General features: G+C 36.1%; 1 protein-coding gene across 4 annotated transcripts in view; it reads left to right on the top strand.

The window, feature by feature from the left end:
- Positions 1-221: 221 nt before the first annotated feature.
- The window catches only part of ERICH2 (glutamate rich 2), a 31,501-nt gene continuing 7,323 nt past the window's right edge, over positions 222-24,399 (top strand). For 2 of the 4 annotated variants that reach the window (XM_058549226.1, XM_058549224.1), the window contains exons 1-8: positions 222-243; positions 370-415; positions 9,030-9,066; positions 10,379-10,451; positions 11,168-11,263; positions 13,325-13,473; positions 16,419-16,606; positions 22,662-22,719. In XM_058549226.1, coding sequence (XP_058405209.1) covers positions 10,423-10,451; positions 11,168-11,263; positions 13,325-13,473; positions 16,419-16,606; positions 22,662-22,719 — 520 coding nt within the window. In that variant the 5' untranslated portion in view covers positions 222-243; positions 370-415; positions 9,030-9,066; positions 10,379-10,422. The remainder of the gene's footprint in view (positions 244-369; positions 416-9,029; positions 9,067-10,378; positions 10,452-11,167; positions 11,264-13,324; positions 13,474-16,418; positions 16,607-22,661; positions 22,720-24,399) is intronic. The other 2 variants (XM_058549227.1, XM_058549225.1) reach the window with 2 other exon arrangements.

Consider the following 24,399-nt stretch of genomic DNA (forward strand, 5'->3'; position numbering starts at 1 on the left):
TCTGCTCTCAGGGAGCACCCAGCCCCTTCCTCGCCCCTCCGCGGCTTCCCGAGCTTGCCCCGCCCCCGCCCAGTCCATTCAGTGTTTCCCCTCGGCTGCTCCCGAGGCTCGGGCTGCGCTTGGTCTCGTCTCCATGCCGACGCGGCGTCTGTGGCTCCTCATTACGAGCCCCGCGCGCACTGCGAGCAGGGGTGGCCTTCGGTGTCTGCCCTTCCGAGGGTCGGCGTGAGAGGGCCACAGCGGGTAAGAGGCGCCGCAGTGACGGCCGGTCGGCTTCTCCCCATCCCCGCGTGCAGCCCGACCCAGCCCTCACCTCGGACCCCCGCTAGGCCCGGCGGCTGAACCCAAAAACCTCTCTGCCCTTTCCAGGTTCGGGCTCTGGGGCCCCACCGCCGTCGAGGCGGCGCGCGCGAAGGTAGGATCCGCGAGGCTGGTCGCGCTTGCCTTCCTCTTCTGACTGTAGTCGGGCACTGAGGAAGGGATGTTTCTGTCTACGTGGGTGTGAGTGATAACTGGGCAGTTCTGACAAGCGTGTCCACACCACCATTCTCTGACCTGCGGATTCGCACGCGCTCCCCCCCCCCCCAAAAACCCAATGAAAATAGCCACATTCCATCTCAGGGCTTCCCACTACTTCTCTCGGTTCTCGCCCCCCCCCCCCTTAAACCTTTCTCTTACTCTTTAACTTTTACTTTTCTTTGGAAACCGCTTAATGGCCAATAGGAGCAAGCACTCACTGGCTGTAGTTGAGACACCATTACTCGCTAGATATACCTTCTCGGCCATAAAAAATTTCGCTGGAATTTGGGAAATTATTTAACCTCCCCGGCCTTGTTTTCATTTTCTGTAAAATGAGGAGCTTGAACAACGAATCCCTTCTAAGGTCCAGTCTTCGGCCTCCTTTGAGATGAGGAAGTTGACATGAGATTTTCAAAAGCAAGATGTCGTGGTCTTTTGACTACTCAAACTACACTGCGCCCCTGTAGCGTTTAAATTAACACATGGAGTAATTATAAATTTATCATTTGGCTTCCCTGAGGATATAGGTGAATTGGATGTATCGGTTCTTACCCCAAAAGACCCTTGGAAGTTGCTTTTTAAAAATAAATCTGAAAAAGACCCATCCAGTCTCCATTGTGCACTTAAAACTGGCTTCCTTAGAGTTCCCCTTCAGCGCTGTCCTTGCTAGGCTGTCGGTAATAATAATAGTAATAGGAGGAGGAGGAGTTGTAGTAATTATAATTGTAGTAGGAGATAGGTGCTACCATTATTTATTATTAGCTATTTATATTAACTCTCACAGTAACTCTATGAGGTAGGCAGTATTTTTATCTTCGTTTTATAGTCGAGGAAAATGAATCATGGAGAGGTTAAGGAGCTTGCTCAAGGTCACGCAATTTGCTGGAATTTGAATAGGCAATCTGACTTCCGAGTCTGGGCTCTTAGCACTATATTATGCTGTAAAGGAAATATATAAAATTTATATGTAGTCGTTTTAAAATATAAATGTAGGTGATAGATGATCATTGAAACCATTTTTATATACATTTGAGACTTTGCAAGGAAATATTGCCCCTGCATCCTATTATGTTTCCCCACTAAGCTCCTCTAGGTTGGAGGATGGTGCTTAATCAGCTCCCTCTCTCCTCACCACAGTTGCAGGGCCTGAGCATGTAGCTGTCTATTTCTTAATTCATTCTTTGCCTATTAGAATATAAGGTAGCTTATAAAAACAAATAGTACAACAGGATAAAATAATTGCACAAGTGAGATGAAGAAAAAAATACGTCTTCCAATATTACAAGAGAAACCAAAAATGAGAATTTTGTGAAATCTGAATTTAAACGTTGGTAAATCATTTTATAAAAGATTTTTTTGAAGCCTATCGAATCCAAATAAAACCTATTTGGCCCTATTGGCTGGTGGTTAGTGAACACTTACCTAAAGAAATGGAGATATGAGATGTTTTACATTCTTTTTTTGGTACTAAGTCTTTACAATCTAGTGTGCATATTTCAAATTGAACTAATAACATTTTAAGTGCTCAATACCACATGTGGCTGGTGGCTACCATATTGGGCAGCGAAGCTCTAGTTTAATACATTCTTTTCCTTTGCTTTCTTATTTCCTTCCTTCCCATTCCACTCGTTCAACAAATATTTATGCACTAGACACTAGAGATTTTTTTTTAAGGTGGCATGAGTTTATCTGTTCTTTGTAACCCAAAAAACCAGCTGAACTAATTGGGCCGTTGACTGAGGTTTTTGGTTATAGAGGGAGTCGACTTTTCCTTAAAGCCTAGAATTATATCATGTAAAACTCAAGAATTACTGGGAGCCATGTTTTGCACCTAAGTGTAGAAAATCTGTCTTCAATGAGAGGGAAGAATGAGGCCCACATGTGGAAGAAGCTGAGACAAACAAGGAACAGGGATGTCCCACTCACCTCCTTAACACAGCTGTCTGTATCCACTGTGTCCTGACTTCCACACTGTTTGGGTATTCAACTCTTGGATTCTTTGAGCCAACAGTTCTCTTTTTTTGCCTATGCTAACTTGAGTGTGGTTTTTGCCACCAAGAGTCCAGACTCATATAGCTAAGAAGCCAAGAACCAAGCCCTTTCTTTTAGAAATAAGCCCATGATGCACCCCCACCCTGCTATGCCCGACCCCCAAAGTACATTTTTATTTACATAATACGTAGAATATTTTCAAACATATATAATTACATAATTATGCCTTTACAAATCATTTTGTCATGTACATTTTATATGCTTATTTAACCAGATAACATTCGTCTTCTGATTAATACTACCCATCTTTCTATGTGAGTCTTTCAGTATTTTTTTCTTAATAAGAATAAATCTATATCTGCTTTTCCCCAACTCTTTTCTCTGAATCATCCTTTCCAATTCTATGGGCCTTTCTTTTTATAAGATCATTCTAAACCAGGTAAGTTACTTTATATCATTCCAATGGTTTTATTCATTCAGTCAATATCTGAGTGCCTTTAAAGTGGTGTGGGAGCCACACTCATGAGTAAGAACCAGTTTCTGCTCTCCAGAAACTTCTGTCTTGGTTGTACAGTCATTCCCTCACTCTGTAGTTATGTGTCTACAATATTGCTTGTGTGCATTTCCTGGACTGATTTTTTTTTTCCCTCCACCCGCTTCTTAAATGTTGGTATTTCGCAGGATTCTGTCCTTGGCCTTGTCTTATTCTGCATGGGCCGTGCCATCCATTCCTACTTTTCCCTCGCTGTCCCATATATCATCTTTTCCCTTGAGTTCTAACTCTGTTTTCAATAGAATAGAACAACATTTGATTTCACATGACCTATAGGCATCTCCCACTCGGAATTTCCAAAAACAAACTCATTATCTCCCAGATGGTATCCTCATCCTAGTCATCCAAGCTAGAACCATCAAATTCTTTTCCTCTCCTTCACTTCTATGTCCAGTGACTCTCAGTTGCACCTCTCTTTTTGTTCCATGTGTACCTTCCCTGCTTTGTACATCATCAGTTTTTCCCTCGACTAGGGTTTGGGAAACTTTTTTCTGTCAAGGGCCAGATAAGTATTTTAGGCTTCGTAGGCCATATGGTCTTTGTGGAAACTATTCAACTCTGCCATTGTAGCATGAAAGCTACCATTGACAATGGACAAAGAAATAAGCAAGTCGGTGTTCCAATGAAATTTCATTTACAAAAGTAGGCAGTGAGTCATATTTGGCCCGTGGACTGTAGTTTGCCAACCACTGATCTGGACTATTGCAGTAGCCTCTTAACTGGTCTCCCCACCTCCCATTCTCTCTCAGGTTTACCCTCCACAGAATTTCTTTTCTAAGATAGATCTAATCATATGTGGTTGTTCTTCAAAGCCTTAGTTTGCTTTCCATTGCCTACTGGTTAAAGCCCAAAATTCTTAGCATATAGCAATTAAAGACTTGTAAAATTTGCTCCCACATATATATCCGACTTCATCTATTGCCATTCTCTGACACACCGCTAGAATACTCTTCCCCTTCTATTGACTGACTACTTAGTTAAGTAAATGCCACTTTCATTGTGAACCTGACTCAATCTTGCTTCCCATAGCGGGTAGAATTAATGACGTCTCACTCTGTGCTCCCATGGGCTATGTTAATTCTAGTATTGTAGCTCTTATTATATGTTTTTAGATGTGTTAGCCTCTTTTGTTTTCAAGGAATAGGAGCCATATTAGTTAAGGTCTCTTTTGGTTTCAAATGACAAAAACAACTCCAGCTTCTTGGCCCAGGTAAAGGCAGAGGTTGAGCTGGAAACAGTGACTCAATATCATCAGGGATGTATCTGTGTCTGTCTCTCTCTCTCCACCTCCCTCTCTCCCTCTCCAGCCCCACCTTTCCCTCATCTCTTCATCTCTCATCCCTGATTCTTTTGTATATTCTGCTTCACTCTTCAGGCCACTTTTTTCCTGAAGGCTAAAACCATGGCTACCGGGAGCTCTACACTCATATTCTCCTATCTTTGTGACAATTCCACTTGGAAAAGTCTCAGAGAAATGTTATGATGAGCTTAACTTGGATCACAGGCTCAACCTTTGGTCTAGTCACTGTGTTATCTTACGAATTACTATGATTGGTCTGTCTTAGGACATTGCTACTCTTGTGTTTAGGTGGGCTGGATCTGTTATCTACATAAAGAGGAAGGCAGACAATACCTTATTCTAGGAATACTTGTAGAAATTATAATACCTGGGATAATATAGCAAACCCAGAGAATAGGCTTCAGAACTGGATTCTGGAACTGGAAGATTGTTCAGAGACAGCTCTGTTGACTGCACTCTCTCTTCCTCTGTCTTTTCAATTCTGCCTCCACTGCCTGCTGACTCTCCTTGGGTATCTCCAGTTCATGGGCTCAAAAGAATAGATTTGATTGGTCCTGTTGGGGCAGTATGGAAAATTACATTGGAGCCCCTTAGAGGGAAGCATTTAGTACAGTACTTTGAAGTTTGGTCTGTCCCATATTTATAGGAAGTTAGTGCTTGTTTCCCCTATAAAATTCTGAGCTTTTCTTGAATCCCCAGAGTTTATTACAGACATATCTGATGCATAGTAGGTGCCCATCAAATGTTTGTTTTAAATAGACATTGACTATTACCTGAAAATTTGGAACTATCATAATTGTGTTGTTCCCATTACCACCGGGACTGTTGAAAGACACTAGGAGAGTCTGCCCGTGTTCCAAAAGCCAGAGGGTGCACCTGGTAGAGATTCAAAGGGCTGATTAAATGAATGTTGTGATATTAATGTCAACCATTATCAATAGTAATGAATATACAAGGTGTGCACCTGTATACCATTCTTTCTGGATATCATGACCCCAATTTGAATAAGTACCAATGGGTAGAGAAGAAAATTGAAGCAGCACAAAGCCAACATACTGCTCTCATGCCTGTAAGAGATGGATAAACACAGAGATACAAATGGTACTCAAGTTTTAAATTGTATTTGTGGGGCCAGCCCGGTGGCATAGCAGTTAAGTTTGCACACTCTGCTTCGGTGGCCGGACGGTTCGCAGGTTCGCACCCCGGGTGGGCGCGCACTGACGCACCACTTGTCAAGCTGTGCTGTGGTGGCGTCCCATATAAAGTAGAGGAAGATGGGCACAGATGTTAGCCCAGGGCCAATCTTCCTCAGCAAAAAGAGGAGGATTGGCATCGGATGTTAGCTCAGGGCTAATCTTCTTCACAAAAACAAAAATAAATAAATAAATTGTATTTGCTTATTTTTAAATAGATAATACAATTGTTCAAAGTTCAAGAGGTACAAATGGACATAAAGTTAAAAACTCCTTCCCACCCTAGTCCTGCAGCCCTCTGTTTTTTCCTCCCCAGAGTCAACCAATATTATCAGTTTCTTTTCTGAAAGAATTTCCTTTCAGAGATAGTTTTTGCATATTGATAGTTATTTGAAAAATATCTGTTACCTATACAATGGCTATATCTCATTCTCCTCAGCTTATCAAGCACCGCTTTAACTTGACCTGTGTTCTCAATTACTCTGCTTTTTCCCTGGAGTCAATGATCTTTCTAAGCAAGTATCATTACTTTGGGGCTTATGTATTTTTTTAATTAGTTAATTAATTAAAAGTCTTCAGAGCGAGTCTGCTTGTCTCAGTCACAGTAAAGCCTCCTTTTTGTTCCCCTAAGCAATCTTAATCAGCACCCATAAGACATCTTCCCAGTTTTTCCTTTAGATAAAACATCAAGTTGTTTCTACAGTGTCCCCCCTGTGTGCCAGGCATTGCGCTAAACACCTTACCCAGATCATCCTATTTAATCTTTATAATGATCCAATGAAATTGGTACCCTTGTGATCCCAGTTTTACAGATGGAGGAACTGAGGCCTAAAGAAGTTAACTAATTTGGCCAAGCTCAAATGGGAAGTGACAGAACTGGGATGTGAATCCAGTCTCTTTCACTCAAGAGCCCCCCCAGCTCTTGAGTATTACTCTGTACAGCTTCCAAGGAATTCAATTTTATGAAAGGAGATTAAATGGACCCTTCTAGGTAATGATAAAGCCAGTCCTAGCAGAGCCTGGGTTCCATCAAGAGCCAGGCTCTGCCCACCCTAGGTTTTTCTTTTGCCAAGTGAAAATGAGAGGAGAATTACATGCATTGATGTTTCATCCAGGTAAAGGGTGGAATGTAGCAATCTGTAAAGATCCTGGAGCTAGAAAGAAGAGGAGGGCTCTAAATATACAGGGGATGTCTACCCAGACATATGGGTACCCACAGGATTGTGGGAATCTGTGGAGGGAAAGTACCTCTTAGGAGAGGTCATCTTAGATTTCTTTTGTTAAGGCCTTAGTTGGTTCATTATTGCGTTGTTTCAGCTTCTGAGCTCAACTGCCCTAGAGAATCAGGGGTAAAAATCTTTCATTTATCTTAGAGTTTGATCTTCTACAACTGTTTTTCCCAAAAAGATACCTTGCTTTTCTTTCTTTTTTTTTTTTTTTTTGTGAGGAAGCTCAGCCCTGAGCTAACATCCACGCTAATCCTCGTCTTTTTGCTGAGGAAGACTGGCTCTGAGCTAACATCTATTGCCAATCCTCCTCCTTTTTTTTTCTCCCCCCCCAAAGCCCCAGTAGATAGTTGTATGTCATAGTTGCACATTCTTCTAGTTGCTGTATGTGGGACACGGCCTCAGCATGGCTGGAGAAGCGGTGCGTCGGTGCATGCCCGCGATCCAAACCCAGGCCGCCAGTAGCGGAGTGGCGCACTTAACCGCTAAGCCATGGGGCTGGCCCGATACCTTGCTTTTCTGATGGACTTTAGCTCTCTGTGAGCTTCTCAGAGGGATAATCAAATTAATAACATACGGAATGTCTAGTTTCGTCAGGGTTCCCCAGAAAACAAGGCCTGAGGCAAAAGTTTGTGTACTACTGCTTTATTTGGGAGTGCAAATCAGTGTGAGGGAGATGGACTTAAAAAGAGAAAAACTTCATACAAAATAATGAAGCTTGTATTTTATTGTCCAGGGTTTTGGCCTTGAATTTTGTATTCCAGAGATCCCTGGGTATGTGTGACTACTACTAGTTTTAAAAGTCTGGCTTGGGATGTGGGAACAGTCTTTGGGGGAGGAGAGGGCAAGTGAATTGTTACTTATGAAAAATTTAAGTGTAGGCTCTCTCATACATAAAAAAAACCTTGAGTTGATTTTTCTCTTTACAATTACAATGAAATTTATCCAAATATATAAAGGGCTAAGTTATAGGAAAACCAGTCTATATAGGGTAACTTAAGAAAGGTAGACATTCACAGAGAAAACATTATAATTTGTAAGTATTACTAAACACAGAAGAGAACTTATAAGGTTAGAATTGTATTTTAAAAGATGTCTTTGGATAAAATCAAAGGTTAATTTATAAATGTATTTGTTGAAATAATATTTTATTAAAAATACTATATCTTGAAATATCATGGAAAAATTTCTTGTTCTGGCTTATATGCACTCTGTGAAGGTGTTTTTCATAACACGAATGAACTGGAATGTGGCAAATAATTTGGTTTACATATCATTTTTTAAAGTGGGGGAGAAAAGTGGTATTGTAGACATAAGCCAAGCTGAATCTGTGATTTCTAGGGTCAGCTCAGTAGAAAAGGGGAGTCCTTAACCTGCTGTTGATTGTATTTGCATCTAGATCTAGAATCCAGGTTATGTACAACCAAAAAGTTAACAGAAAGTTAGAGGCTTATTTAATACATCATTTTCTAACATGCAAAATCATTCCTATAGCTCTTATTACATGAACTCCAAGGTGAAATGGGGAGAAGGGGAAGGGTTAATTTCTCTAGACTCTTTTAACCCAGTTTCATAATCCAGAAGAATGAGCTGTTTCAGTTAGGATGGAAATAATGCTACTAAATACAAAAACAAAATACATACTTAATACCCTACTGACAGATTGAGTTCTGCATTCTGTTTTATTTATATTCTAAATGTATACAAATGTTTAAAGATTTATGAAGCAAATATTTTGTTTTTTGCAGAAATTATCTAGACAAGACAGATGCTATAAAGGTGAGAGCACATAAACTATTTTTTAGGATGCTTTAGTTCTGTTTTACCGTCAATTTATATAGTTTTTGAATAATTGGCTTTAGTATAAAATTACATTTTAGCCTAGATAATAAAAATGTTTATATAAAAGCTATGAATAAATTATTTCATATGCCTCAAACTAAAATAATAATGATAATGCTAGTTTTTATTTCTGCTTTTATTTTAGGCACCAAAATATAGACAGAATGGCAGATTGCTAGTGTTTGATCCAAAGGGTAAATGATTTATTACTTAAAAAGAATATGTTTGACAGCCATTTTATCTTAAATATCTGGAATGGTTGAGTGTGGTTGAAAGACTTAGCAATTAAATCCTTTATTATATGGTCTTTCTTTCAAAAAGTGCCTAAATATTTGCCTATCAAGAATTTCTATTAGGAACATCACTATTGATAAAATACTGAGTTTTTTTTTCTTCTCTTTCAGAAAGAGTGACGATTGAACCCAGTGCAACAATGTCAGAGTAAGATGTCCCTGGTTGTGCAGCTGATCTATCATATGCCTTTTAAGCAATTAGAACTAGATAATGCAATCATTTGTCACCCAATTAAATTTGAAAGGCCAGAAATACATGGATTAGCACTTTAGCTTTTGCTTCAGTCAAAGCAATTGTCCTAGATAAAAGGGCATTTAAAATGAAAAATGAATTTAGATAAAAATGTAGAGGCATAGATAATATTCACTTCTACTTTCTAAATGCTTAACCACCAAGTATTCTGTATTTTATTTATATCATTTTCATTGCTCATTCCTGTTTCCCTTTGATACTTGTTTATTTCTTTCAGAATATCTCTTTAAATTAATATATACTTTAAAATTAAACAAATTCTTTATTTACTGAGATGAATCGTTATTACTAAATAAGGAAAATAATCACCCAACTAGTTGAAGAGATTGGTGTTAAAAAGAATCAGTCTGGTTTTAATTTAGTAGCTAAATATTAAGTACCCGCTTTGTTCAAGGGATTGATTCTGATAATTCATTAAAGCCCTTCTTGATATGATCATCTCCTCCCCCAGAAAAAAATATTCTATTATTTATTCTATGAAAAGTTACACTTTGAAAGTTGATCATAAAACACATAGAGATCAATTATTGACGGATTGGTAGGCACCATTCTAGTGGGATTCTATTCAAATTGATATTATTTTGGTTTATTCTGAATATTATTGGCTGGGAAAAATTCTACATTATGTATGTTCATTTTTATACTGTCAAAGCTAAAAATTAAAATTAGAATCTAACTTGGTTTTTGTTGTAAATTATATATTAAATACATATTTTTATATTAAAGAGAAAGTAATGTATAACAGATCAATGACAGAGAATGTTTATTTCAGATTAAATGTTATAGAAACCAGAAAAAGTAAATACCTTGTTAAGTATATTAATCTATATGTAAATATATATATCCTATTACATGGTTGAAAACATATTGAAATAAAAAAATCTAAGAAAATTTTAGTAGTCTTTGAGGGAAATATGATATAACTTTCAATAATAATAAGGGAAGTTAGTAGGTCATTAATGAAGATAATTACTATTGTGTCTATGAATCCCACTGTTCATAGACTGTGGTAACAGTGTGGGAACTAGAGCAAGGGGTAATCTACATTCTGAGGTAGTTAAATCCAAGGATAAATTAAATGCAGCCTGGGCCAAAATAGAAAGCAAAGTGATTACTTGTTCTCTTGATCTCATTAATACTTGCATCTGCTTATCAAACTGCTTTTTGTGAGGGCAAAATGATCATGTTCCCTTCAATTCACTTGCAGAGAAGAGTTTGAGTTTGGTTGTTTGGAGTGGGAGAGAAGGAGGAATGGGTAGTGTAGCCAATAAGCTTCACAGGTGAGTGGCTTTGTCACCTCAGGTACCTTACCCAGAGTTGAAGGTAAACAGGACCAGTCCTGGAAAAAAATGGTCAAGTGGGAAAATAGAAAATCATGGGGGCCTTTTGCTTGTGGAACAGTGTGACTGACCTGCACAGTTGGTAAATTTTCCCATTGTAGCTTCCATTCTAATCTCCACCCTCCTACTGGCTCCATAGTCTGACTGGCAAGTGGAATTTGCCAGAAGGTCCTATCCGGGTTGGGTTATGGAAAACTAGAAGTTTTCTTTCCCCGCCAGTTCTCTGCTTTAATCTTTTGATTGATTATTCTTTCTAGTCAGAGGCTCAAGAAGTGTGTGGACTTTATAAACCAGGAGTTTCAAACTTCTCTGCACACAAAGCCCACATTTATCATTTCCTTTTTTCCTCATGGATCTCATGTGTGAAAGATTTTGTTTACTCAACAAATTGCACTTAATTAACAAACTATTTTCAGCAGTAAAAGTAAAAGATATCTTTAATGCTGGGCAAAGTTTTTTAGATATTGGACCTTTGATCTGTTGGGTTTTGGTCAAGCTTTCGAGCATACTTAAAAATGTGAGGGGAAAATGGCTGAAGCACATCCAGAGCATGGTTGGAAACATTTTATTTATAGGTTATTTCATAATCATATGTTTTATCTTTTCTACTAAAATTCATGACAGGTTATTTTTTATTTCTATTTTTACACTTTAAGTAAATGCCCATTTGGACGCAGACCAAGGTTAGCAAGAAAACTTTATACCTCACCAGCACAAGTCTCTCTAAATGTAGCTAAGACGTTCTCAGAAAAGTAAGTTTTAATTAACTTTGTTTTTAAGCCCATGTTTGGCAAACATAAATCATTTTAAAACAAAGTTTAAAATATAAACTTCCTGAAAAAATTATTCCAATAGAAATTCGGGGACATTTCATAAATATGCCCAATGTTCTTAACACACTAAGGAACAATCCTGAAACCTAGGTTATCTACCCTCTAGCATAAATATGTTCCAGTGGGATATCTAACTTGACTAACTCTCTAACCTTAGTAAATACTAAATTAAATACCTTCCATTTCCAAAGGATATTACATCAAGTAAAAATTTGAATCTTTCCTCAGTTGTAACTTCAGGAAATTGTAATTACAATTTAAATTGTATTTAAATTAGAGAAAACAGGTCTTTTAGAGTATCCTGGTTAGAGGCATTATTACCATAAATAACATCAGTTTCTCAGATGGCAGTCAATAGATTATAGTTGAAGAGGAGGTTGGATTTTGGGCCTTTGATTCTTTGAAAGTGTGTGTGAGAAAGACTACAGAAAGTGAGCAGAAGAGGAATTCATATTTTACTGTTAAAATGATGATTTGGTCAATTCTTATATGTATTTTTATGGCATGTTCACTGCTTCCAAATAGTAATATCCCATTTATCTTCAGGCTGTTGAGTATGTTGGCTTCCTGCATGTTGTGTCCTTAAGATTATTAAAGGTATTTCCAATTATTCAACTACCCAGAACTATACTAGATAAATTCCCCTCCTTAGGGATATAACTTAGTGAATATATATATTCAAAGTACCATATTTCATAGATTCTAAAGCACACATATTTTCTTCATATTTTAACATCTCTTACAATTGATGGCATCTTACACTTAAACTTGGCAATGCTTTTTCTTTCTTAAATCGTGGTATGTCTTATAATAAATAGATGATATCTTAGATTCAACAAAATGCTGTAATTCTTGGGGGAGAAAAGGCAGTAAAGCCCTTTCATCTAGATTAGATATTAGAGCATACAAATTCTAGTAATCACTTATGGTGACCTTTGGCATAATAGGAATCTCACCATGCTAAAAATTGAATACTTAAGTGACTTCTCAACTTTTCATATGTAGAATTTCTTCTTGGATGCTTTCTTTCTTAGAAAGTGGAGGAGGGCAGAGGCAGAACAAATGTAAATTATCTTTGCTCTGCATTTTTCATTACCAGAGAGGGATTTTGCTTTAGCATCGTATACTGGGGAAGTGAAGATTCCCGTAGTATTAAGACTATAACAAGTTGTTCAGCCTATTTGCTAAATCACTGTACAAGACCACTAACTTAACTAATGTTCTGGATTCACATTTCAGTGGGGAGTCACCATAACTGTGGGGAAAAAAATAATACTTTACATCTTTTTATATCTTTCCATGCAAACTAGAAGTTGAATTTTTTAAACTTGGTAAAGGAGACATATTAAAAGAATCTTAAGACCACAAAAGACAAACTTGGGTTTCTTTCCACCAGCACGTGTGCCTGTCTTTGCAAACAGAGTGCACCACACAAGAATCCTCTGTCTCAATGCGTTATTTATTGATATGAAGTTTCAGGCTTAAAGGCTAAAAGATAAAATTAACATATTTTTATTTCAACTACTTAATGAAAAAGCAGGCTACTTTATATTATGACCAAGGGTTAATATTAGTGTTGGACTCTCTCCATAAGTCTTAGCAATGGTAAGAATTGATTTACAAATTTAAAGAAAAAAACTCAAGGCTAGTATTCCTTAAATAGTTTTATTCCATCATATCGCAATGATGTGCCAAAGACATTCATATAACTGATTGCTTATATGATCTATGTTAAAGAACTATGGAAAGATTCTAAGAATCTTTACACAATGATAAATGCCAAATAGAAATAGAATTTTAATCAGTAAAAATTATTTTTAATGCTTTTCCACAAAGAAGATACTGCATTTAGCTATTTAGTTTATTGTTGGTATATTGTGTGCCTATATTAAATGTGTGTATGTGTGTGAACCCATCTAAAGCCTTAAACAGAGCTGTAACCTAAGGAAGTATGTTTTCTTTATCTACTTTACCATTTAGGAAGGAAGTCTCTTCAAAAAATATTGAAAATAAAATCTCTTTAAAGAATACCGAGAATAGAATATCTTCAAAGAGTATTGAAAATAAAGATATAAAAACAAATCTACAGTCTAAGCTATGGTCATCTTCCTTCTTAAAAGAAAGCACAGGTAATAACATTTGTCTTGAGTAACTGTAGCTTCTAATTTAGCCCTCCTTATCCATGACCTCTGGGATGTTGACAACTCTGTAGGTCTGGGGTGGATTATAGGAATCAGTAACTTTTCAAATTCATGTACTGGATGATTCTGATATACAGTCAGGTATGGGATCCATGGGTATTGTTATTTATTATTTATAACATGATAATGGTAGGGTATTAAATTTTAGAATGAATTAAAATACCTATGAAAGCATTAACAAGTTCCATTCATTCAACAGTGATTTATTGAATGCCAGGCACTGGTTTAGAAGCTGTGGATATAATAGTTGGCAAGTAGGCAAGGTCCTTGCCCTTACAAAGTTCACATTCTAGTGGGAGATAGACAGCCAACTATTAAAAATAATAAACAAAAACAAACACAAATAAGCAAGACAATGACAGGTTGTGATGGGTGCTATGAAGTAAATAAATGGCACCTGAGAGAAGACCACCTTAGATCTAGGGATCAGGAAACGTCTCTCATGATGCTCAGTAAGTGTTTGTGAGTTGAATGAGACAGTTCCTGTGACATCACACAAAGTCTTTAATTCCCTGTTGTGACCTTCCCTGATGATATCAGTGTAATGAGTCAGTGAACAGGCTGGATACACACTAGAAGATCAGGGTGGTTGTGAGCCGATGGAGACTGTAAATGAAACAGAAGCAGGTAGATGGCCTGAATAGCCCCGCCATCCTTTTCTTGGAAGGACTTGGTATCCCTTTTCAGGGTAGCACTTTTTGTTTAGAGTCAGGAGTTTGCTTTAGGGTCAGGAGTTTTGTCAATTTTTTTCTTTTTTGGTCTGCATTGTCTTAACATTGTCTTCTCTTGAGTTCTCTTGGATTTTCTCATTTCCTTCTTTCTAACACAAGTGTTTCTGTGTTATTTAGAGTAACTCATGGCCACATTCCCATAAAAGAAGGCATCTCACAGGACTTCCCAGACACTCAATCTTACAAGAAAAGGGATGGTGTAGCACAAGTTCAGTTTGAAACTGTGAAAGACATCTGTAGAGCCAAAGGAGTTGGCAAGCTCACACAATAGTATTTCCCAAAGAGATAATTTTAGGAAACACGTAGTAAACATTTTTTTTAATTACTTTAGTAGTACTATATTTTAATGTGTGTTAGAAAAAAATAATATAAGACATAGTTAAGAATATGGGCTCTGGAGCCAAACTGACTCCCAGATTTACCACTTAATTAGTGGTGTGAAGTTGGGCGGGTTATTTAATCTCTCAGTCCCTCAGTTTCAACTATGAATGGGATAAAAATAGCACACACCTCATTGGCATGTTGAGAGAATTGAATGAGTTAATACGTGTAATGTTCAGAAGAATAATGGCATATAATGTTGGTTATGATTATTATGTTGCTTTTATTACTACATCCATCAGTTTCATAGATGATAATATTTATGTTCTGATAATTTATAAGTTAAAAAGTAGATTCAAAGAAAAATATTAAGTAAATAGTATAGATGATACTCATATATGGCAAAATGGATGAAGATAGAATAAGAATTACTGAAGTTTGGAAAATATTCCAATACATTGTGCCATGGAGATTTTACCTCTTAAATATTTCTCTGTCCCCTCTTCTCCATCCCTATTTTACCAGCGCCCTATCATTCATCATCTCTCTCCCTTGGACTTTTTAAAGAGACCTTTAACCTCCTTGCTCTTTTTTTTTTTTTTTTCTTGTCTCCCCTCAAATACGCTTTCCACCGTGCTATCCAAGTGTTCCTTCAGAAATGCAGAATTTATCATACTTATTTCCCTACTTAAAAATCTCTCACTAGTAGCCCCTTCATTCTTAGGATAAAGTCCTAACTCCAAGGCTCCTGGCCTGCAAGACTCTCCATTCTCCAGCTAGCCCCTACCTACCCCTCTCGCCGCCATGTCTGTCACCATTTCAGCCTCAACCTTGACCCTTAAGCAGCATCAAACTGTTTGTAGCTCCACACACGTTCTTGTTTCTGCATTGGCTCATGCTATCCCCTCTCCTTGGAGAACTGATCCACTCAGATTGGACAATTCCTGAACACTCTCCAGACCAGCGTGGGGCCCTCCTCTGTTCTCCCATTTACCTTGTACACATCTTTATCACTGTTCTTTCATACTGGTTTATAATTATCCATTATGTTTCTGACTCGCCATTGGAGTGTGACTGAGTACGCTGAGGTCAAGGACTGTTCATTTTTGTGTTCCTGGGACTCAGCATAGTGCTGGGCACTGAATGGGTAGTCGGTAATGCTTATTTTTTATTTTACAGTCATCTATGTTTGGTGATAGGTACTGTGGCTTGACATGAAGAAAAATCATTAATAACGTTATGTAATCTCTGGTTATGTGTAGAATACTTCACGTGTATCTCTTCCTAATTTGTGTGCGTGTGTGTGTGTATTGAGGGAGAGAGAACTTTATTCTCAGATATCCAAGGATTGACATGATCTGCCTAAGAAGTCTTATTTGCTTCTCAGCCTCTCCAGTCTTACTTGTCCTCTCCAAGCTCTTTATTTAGTACTTACCTTCCTATTAGAACAATTTGGGAAGTGTATTTTTGGAGATAGAATAGCAGTAATTTCTTTTTTCTTTAAATTATTATATTCTTTATAAACAAAACTGTTTTCCATTTATTAAAATTTCATGCACTAAACAGTTAACACTAACATCAGCTCAGTGTTATTGGTTTGGGTTTTTTCTTCTTGCACTTGGCAGTTTTATTACCTTTTTTAGAAATGGAAATCAGATGAAGTTTATTGCAGTGCTGTTTAGTCATGAAAAAAAATAAACTCCAGAACAGGAAGCCATGTAGTAAACATGTACACTTATTATGTTATAATTTAGGAATAACCATTTTTAGTTTTTGAAATTTTCTATATTTATTGATTAAATGATGTATATTCTGTTTTAGGTAGAGTTGGCAAAGATGCAGTCATTGCAGAGCAGGCAAAAAATAATGAATATTGCCTTCAAGATATTGATGATAAGTTGTCCAAATCAACAGATGATGGTGGTAAAGATGATACCAATGGTGAAGATAATGATGAAGACAGTAACCCTAATAAGGATACTCATGCCCCATTAGAGTTAATGGCAGAAGTAAGTTTTACTTGTATTATATTATAATTTAAGAAACTTAAAAATATTTGAAAAACTAAATCGTATATAGCCTTGAAGATTAAAAAAATCTGGTAAACAGGAGAAGGCATTCCTGGCATAGGAAACAGGTTGTGCAAAGGCATTGAAACATCACATGCAGAAATTGTACATAAACATTTACTGATAATTCTATGAAGGACAAAACAATTTTACCTCCCTTGTGGTTTCACAGTCTACCTTTAATTAATATTGTACAACTTCATGTATATCGTAAGAACTTCATAACAGTACATTTTCATTTCCCTCTTCTCTTCCTTTGTACTGTTGTTACCATACATTTTATTCTACATATAAGCCCCACAATACATTATTATTTTTGTGTTAAATGGTCAATTATCTTTTAAAGAGATTTTTTAAAAATTGGAAAATATCTTTTTTGGTACACATTTCTGGAGTTCTTCAGAGTTTTATGTAGATCCAAATTTCTACCTGATATTATTTTCCTTGTACCTGAAAGACTTCCTTTAGTATTTCTTATAGTGCAGTTCTGCTGGCGTTGAATTCTCTGAGCTTTTGTTCGTCTGAAAAAGTGTTGATTTCACCTTCATTTTTAAAGGATATTATTCCTGGAGAATTCTAGGTTGCCAGGTTTTCTTCTGTGCTTTGAAAGGTTGCTCCATTGTCTAATAGTTTGCATAGTTTCAGACAAGATGTCTGCTGTTATTCTTATCTTTATTCATCTGTATATGTCTTTTTGTCATTTATTTATTTATTTATTTATTTATTTATGTGTGTGTGTGTGTGTGTGTGTGTGTGTGTGTGTGAGGAGGACCAGCCCTAGGGTAACATCCAATGCCAATCCTCCTCTTTTTTGCTGAGGAAGACTGGCCCTGAGCTACCATCCGTGCCCATCTTCCTCCACTTTATATGGAACGCCGCCACAGCATGGCTTAACAAGCGGTGCATCGATGCGCTCCCAGAATCCAAACCAGTGAACCCCGGGCCACCGCAGTGGAGCACGCGCACTTAACCACTTGCGCCACCAGGCCAGCCCCCTGTCTTTTTGTCTTTTAAACATTTTTCATCTGTATTTCTATTTTTGGTGATTTGATTATGATGTGCCATGATGTGGTTTTCTTCATATTTCTTCTGTTCATTGAGATTCTTGGATCTATGAGTTTATAGTTTTCACCAGGTTTGGAAAAATGTTCAATTATTAAGTCTTCAAATATATTTTCTGACCTCTGCCCTCTCTCTTTTTATCTAGGCTACAATTACATGTATGTTAGACCACCCAATATTGTCACAAAGATCACTGATGTTCTTTTTTTCTATTTCTCTAGATATTTCATTTTGGAAATTTCTATTGCTATGTTGTCAAGTTCATGATCTTTTCTTTGCTATTATAATATGCTGTTAATCCCATCTTCTCTCCCCCCCTTTCTCTCTCTCTCTATATATATATATTCATTTCAGATATTTTATTTATCATGTCTAGAAGTTTTATTTAAATATTTTTATATCATTTCTCTCCTCATCATTTTCATATTTTTGTCTAGTTTTGAGAATATGGCTTATATTTATAATAGCTATTTTAACATGCTTGTGTGGTATGCTATCATCTTTGTCAATTCTAGGTCAGTTTTTATTGATTAAGTTTTTTCCTGCTTATGGATCATATTTTCCTGCATCTTTGCATGCCTGGTAATTTTTTACTGAATCCTAGGCATCGTAAATTTTATGTTCTTGGGTACAAACTTTTGGTTTTTTTTAAAAAAAAATGTTGTTGGACTTTGATCTGAGACACAGTTGAGTAACTTGGAAGCAGGTTTCTCTTTTTGAGTCTTCATTTTAAGCTTTGTTGGGCGAGTGCAGAGCAACCTTCATAGTATAGGGACACTTCTAAGGCAATACCCGTATGAGGACTCTTCCCAATGCTCTGTGTATTAGGAGGATCTTCCGCTCTGGCTGGAGAGAACATGAGCTCTTCTCAGCCCTGTGTGAGGTCCAGTGATTGTTCTCCCTGCTCATTCTAGTGATTCTTTCTCTATCCTCTGATAGTTTCTTCATACTTACATGCAGATCAGTACCAGCCAAAGACTCAAAGAGACACCTCAGCAGATTACTGGAGTTCTCTCTCTTTGTGAAGCTCATCCTCTTTTGAAAATTATAGAGCCCTTGGCCTCTCTGAACTCCAAACTGTGTTATTTCAACTCAGAGAGATCTCTCATCTTGTTTGTATTCTCCCTGCCCGTGCTGGCACCTAGAAACAGCCTAAAAGCAGTAAAATAAGGCAATCATAGGACCCATCTTGTTTCCCTTTTCTCAGAGATCATTGTCTTGTAATGTCTGTTGTCCAGTGTCTGAAAACTGTTGTTTCACTTATTTTGTCCAGTTTTGTGTTTTTTTAAGGAGGGGAGAGTAAATCTGGTCTCTGTTAACTCCATCATAGCTAGAAGCCTCAATTAGAATTTTAGCACAATGAAAATGCTAATATGCTTGCCTTCTTAGATAATTTAACCCATATGCTAATTTATCCCATGGAATCATATAAGGAAATCAGACATATTTATTATGTTTTTCTCCTAGAATAAAGCATATGTAGGGAATTTTGAAGCTTCCTTAATATTATAAGGTGCTTTTAAGAAGGGGGAAAAAAATTGATTCCAAGTGTTGGAACGATTTCACTTGACCAAACACACTTTTGACTGAATATCTAAATCATTCATGAATTATAGAGCATTCAGAGAGAGACCCTGTTTGCCATAACCAAACTGTCTGGAGTTGCTCATTTTATTTCTTTTCTCTTTCTTTTTTGACATTTAATTATAAAGGTAATCCTTGAATTCATTTTCGTATAAGTATTCAGACAGTATGAAATTGCTTATTTTCGTGTCTTGTGCTGCTATGCATAAGATCTTTTGTTTTCAGAATGCATCCCTTTTTAATTTTCACAACTTTTTATTTTGAAAATTTCAAACCTGTAGAAAAGTTGAAAGAGTATAACAATGAATACACTTTACCTAGATTCACCACTTCTTAACATTGTGCTACATTTGCTTTATCTCACTCTTTTCGTAGATGAGGCATACATATAACCTAGATATATATTTTTGGCAGAAACCTTTGAAAGTAAGTTGCAGACATCGTAAAACTTCACTGCCAAATACTCAACCATGCGTCTCCTAAGAATAAGTTCATTCTTCAATATAACATCATACCCTTATCACATCTAAGAAAAATTAACAATAATTTTGTGATAAAATATAATATTATATTCAAATTGAGATTTCCCAATTTGTCTTTAAAATGGCTTTTATAACTGGATTTTTTTCCAGTCAGAATTCCATCAAAATTCATGTTTTGAGTTTAGTTGTTAAGCATCTTTTTATTTTGAATGTCACAAATAATTTAATATAAGACCAATTTTTTAAAACCTGTCTTCAGCTTAATTTTGAAGTCTTAAGTAATTTTCATGAAAGTCTTTAGCCAGATATTCATTGCATGAATATCTTAATTTCACTGCCTTTTGAACTATTAAAAGAAAATATGTTTTATGTTAACAACCACAACAACAAAAAATAGGTCAATGCAAAGGAGCCTTTGAAATTGATTCCATGCTCCTTATCATTTTCTGAGGCTAGTATTAATATAATGTTTTATTAAGTAGACTAGATATTAGTTGACATTAAGAAATTCTTGTTAGTTTTTTTAGGTGTGATAGCGATAATGTGATTGAGTTGTTAATTTAAAGTGAAATGAGATGATATCTGTAAACTGCTTTAAAATAATCTAGGCAGAGGCAGGAAAAGAGTGTGTGGTGATACTGATAAAGCTAGATTGGCAAAATGTTAATTTTTGAAGGTCAGAATTGGGGACATGTATTTCTTTTACTATTTTCTCTACATCTGTGTACATTTAAATTTTCCATAAAGATTTTTAAAATGTAAACGACAACTGCATATTATACTGGTCACATTTTCTGACCGAGATCAATTAAACTAGGCATTAATAACAAAAATAATACAATAACAAATTAAAACTACTTAAAACTAAAAGATATTCTTCTAAGTGACACTTGAATTAAAAATAAAAATCATAACTAAACTCATAAACTATTTAAAAAATAGTGATAACCACAACACTAAATATTAAGACTTTTGAAAAGAGCATAAAGTTTCAAATGCTTTGAGGACGATGATGAAGATGATTCAAGGAAGAATGACAATAAATGAACTAAATATTAATGCCAGAAACTAGAAAAAGAACAGAATAAACCGAAGGAAAATAAGAAAAAGAAAGAAATTAATAATTCAAACTAAAAACCAAATTAATATATCAATTCAAGAGCTGGATATCTGAAAAAAGAATGACATAGATGAACCACTAGATGTCAAAATTGAAATGGAAGAAAACCACAAATAGGAATGAAAATGAGCATGTCTTAACCTTAGAAAAGAATAGATTTTAAAAATGTAAGAGAATTCTATTTCATGAGTGAACATAGCATTTGTTAGTATGTGAATAAATGAGAATTGTGATGAAATTAATGATTTATAGAAAAATCTCTAGAAGAGTTCTGTTTACATTAGAAGAATATAAGTAATCTAATACTCATGGGAGAAACTGAGAAAACTGGTAGAGAATTGCTTCTTAAAATGGCCCCTGAGTATTTATCAAATATCTGGAAATGTGTGAAAAGTGTCTCTGTATCACCTGATGTCCCTATCTCTTGCAGAGTAAACCTAGTGTACCTGCATATGGCTCAGAATATGTCCCACACAAGCAAGAACAATCATCCAAGTGTAGGGTTATTTTTTAATGGAAATAGTCTAAATAACTAGTAATAGAAGGTTAGTTTAGTAAATTATAGCCTAAGTAAAAAATATATAGGAAAATTTAATTCCATGGGGAGAAAATGTCATGATATGTGTTTTTTTTTAAAAAGTTACTGAATAATCCTGTTTTTTTAATTGATGTCTTAATAGTTTATAATATTGTGAAATTTTAGTTGTACATTATTGTTTGTCAGTCACCATATAAATGTCTCTCTTCACCCCTTGTGCCCACCCCCCGAACCCCCTTGCCCCTGGTAACCACCAAATAGTTCTCTCTGTCCGTGTGTTAGTTTATTGAATAATCCTAGTTTTTGTAAACATGTTCATTTATGGAAAAAAAAATACTAAATATACATGAAGATGTTAAAAATAAACATCTCTGGGTAGTAGAAATATAGATGGTTTTTAATTGGGGACAGAATGTGTTTATTTAGCTTTTAAATTTCCTACATACAAAAATATGTATTACTTTGTAATAAGAAAAATATAATAAGAAACTGGGCCAGTGGTATAGTGGTTAGGTTCGCACACTCTGTTTCAGCGGCCCGGGGTTCATGGGTTCAGATCCTGGGTGCGGACCCACATACCACTCATCAAGCCATGCTGTGGTGGCGTCCCACATACAAAATAATAGAGGAAGATTGGCACAGATGTTAGCTCAGGGACAATCTTCCTCAAGCAAAAAGAGGAGGATTGGCAATAGATGTTAGCTCAGGGCCAATCTTCCTCACCAAAAAAAATATATATATGTATATAATAAAAATAGTAAAAGCAAAACTGGATGGTAGAAGAGCAATACTGGAAAATACTGAATATACATAATTGTAAATCTACATTTTTTTTACTAAGTATTGTCTTGTAATTATGGACTGAGTTCACAAATAAAAGCTGTATCTGAACCAAAGGGATATTAAAGTGATTAATATCTTCACTATCTCTGCCAGTTGAATCAACCTGCATATTCTCAAATTGTTCAGTAGTAGATATATAGTGTGGCTGCAGCAAAGTAGAGGTGTCATACATATTCTTTGTTGCCTTGCCATGAGAAATCCTTAAATATTCCTAATTGATTGATTACAGACTCACTCTTGGAAAAACGTGTAAATGTTAAAAGCAAAATAGTTAATCATGAATGAAATATTTTCTAGGGAGTTTATACTTGACATTTAAATTCTCTCTGAAACTACTTATCTTAAGAATTTCTTCATGTTTTCCAGTTCCTGAGAGCAGAAATGAACCAAGACTATCATTTGGCAAAAAAATTATGTCAGATGAGTAAGTACAAACTACTTTTCTGTTTTCCAATCTTCTCTTTGTTTCTAAATACATTCCATAATATGTAAGATGGTTTGATTATCATAAGTCTAGTGAATTCCCTGATGAGTGTCTCAATGATTCATTGATAGTAAATTAGGTTGATTGGTATAAGGACTAATTTAGAATTCTAGAATGACTTTGAGTGGGATAAACTAACAGAGACTAATTACCACCACTGAAAAATAAGTCAAAATCCTTACCTTCATAGTAATGGGTTAGTAACTTTATGCCTTTAGTTTCAAAGAAGTGTCAGGTGATGCAGCAAACCTTACTTAATATGCAATTATTCTACGAATATTTAAGTGCCTATATGTGCCAGGTACTGTTCTAGGCATTGGAAATACAGCAGTCAACAAGACAGATAACAATCCCATATTTTATATCTAGTATCAGATAATAAACTCATATGTAACTATTGTGTCATAAATAAGTGCTATGGAGGAAAATAAAGGAGGGAGGAAGGAATAGAAAGTACTGGGAGGAAACAAAGTAGTTTTCGATCAGATGGTCCAGGAAGGCCTCACTGACAGACTTGAGCAAAGACTGGAAGAAGCTGAGGAAATTAGTCATGTGGATATGTGGAGGAAGTGTGTTCTAGGCAGGACTCACTGTGCTGAGATGTGAATGGGCCTGATGAGGAACGGCACGGAGAACAGTGTCACCGGAGCCAAATAAGCAAGGGGAAGTATGTTGATGAGGTCAGAGAGGTTATGGGCTGGGGGTTGTGCAAATCACAGGGCATCTTTTCACACTTTAAGGACCTTGGCTTTTTGTCTGAGTGAGGTGGGAAACCATTGGACACTTTTGAGTAGAGGAATAGTATGATCTACCTTACTTTTCTTTTTATCTTTGGTTATTAGTGGTTTAACTTGTTCAAAATAGTTGTGATTTTCTTTATATTTACACAAAGGGAACTTTGGGAGGTTTGCTAAGTTTCTTAAATCTGTGGGTTGATGTTTTCATCAACTTTGAAAATTTCTTAGCCATTACCTTTTCAAATATCACTTCTGCCCTATTCTCTCTCTCTCTTCTCTTCTTGGGTCTCCAATTTGACATAACTTAGACTTGTTTTCATGGTATCCCACATGTATCTTATACTCAGCTGTGTTGTTTCCATTTCTTTTTATTTCTCTGCTTCCATTTAGATATATTCTATCAACCTGTTTTTAAGTTAACTTATCTTCTGTTGTGTACAATTTGCTATTAAAACTATCCAGTGAGTTATTAATTTCAAAGATTGTATTTTCCAATTTTAGAAAGTCCATTTAATGATTTTGAAAGATGCCAGCTCTCTGTTGAAATCCACAGTCTTTTCAACTATTTTGCCCATCTTTTTCTCTAATACATTACTCATAGTTATTTTAAAAGAGAAAATGGCAACTCTACAATTCATGTTGATAAAAGGACTCAAAATATTAACTAGTGTTAGACTTAAGTTAAAAGTCCTTGAAGTGAAAGCATGCTATAGGGATTGTGAGGGTCTGCTGCTTGCCTCACACAGAGTCTCTACTGTGGATACAGTACTTCTTAAATCATTGGCTAATTTTTAAAATGGGTCTCTTGAATACTTTAACACTACCGATTTTCTATCCAAGGTAAATAATTTGCCTTGTTTAATCCTTTCAAGCTTTTGACCTT

This window comes from Diceros bicornis, chromosome 10 (genome assembly GCF_020826845.1).
Source record: "Diceros bicornis minor isolate mBicDic1 chromosome 10, mDicBic1.mat.cur, whole genome shotgun sequence".
Taxonomy (NCBI): Eukaryota; Metazoa; Chordata; class Mammalia; order Perissodactyla; family Rhinocerotidae; genus Diceros; species Diceros bicornis.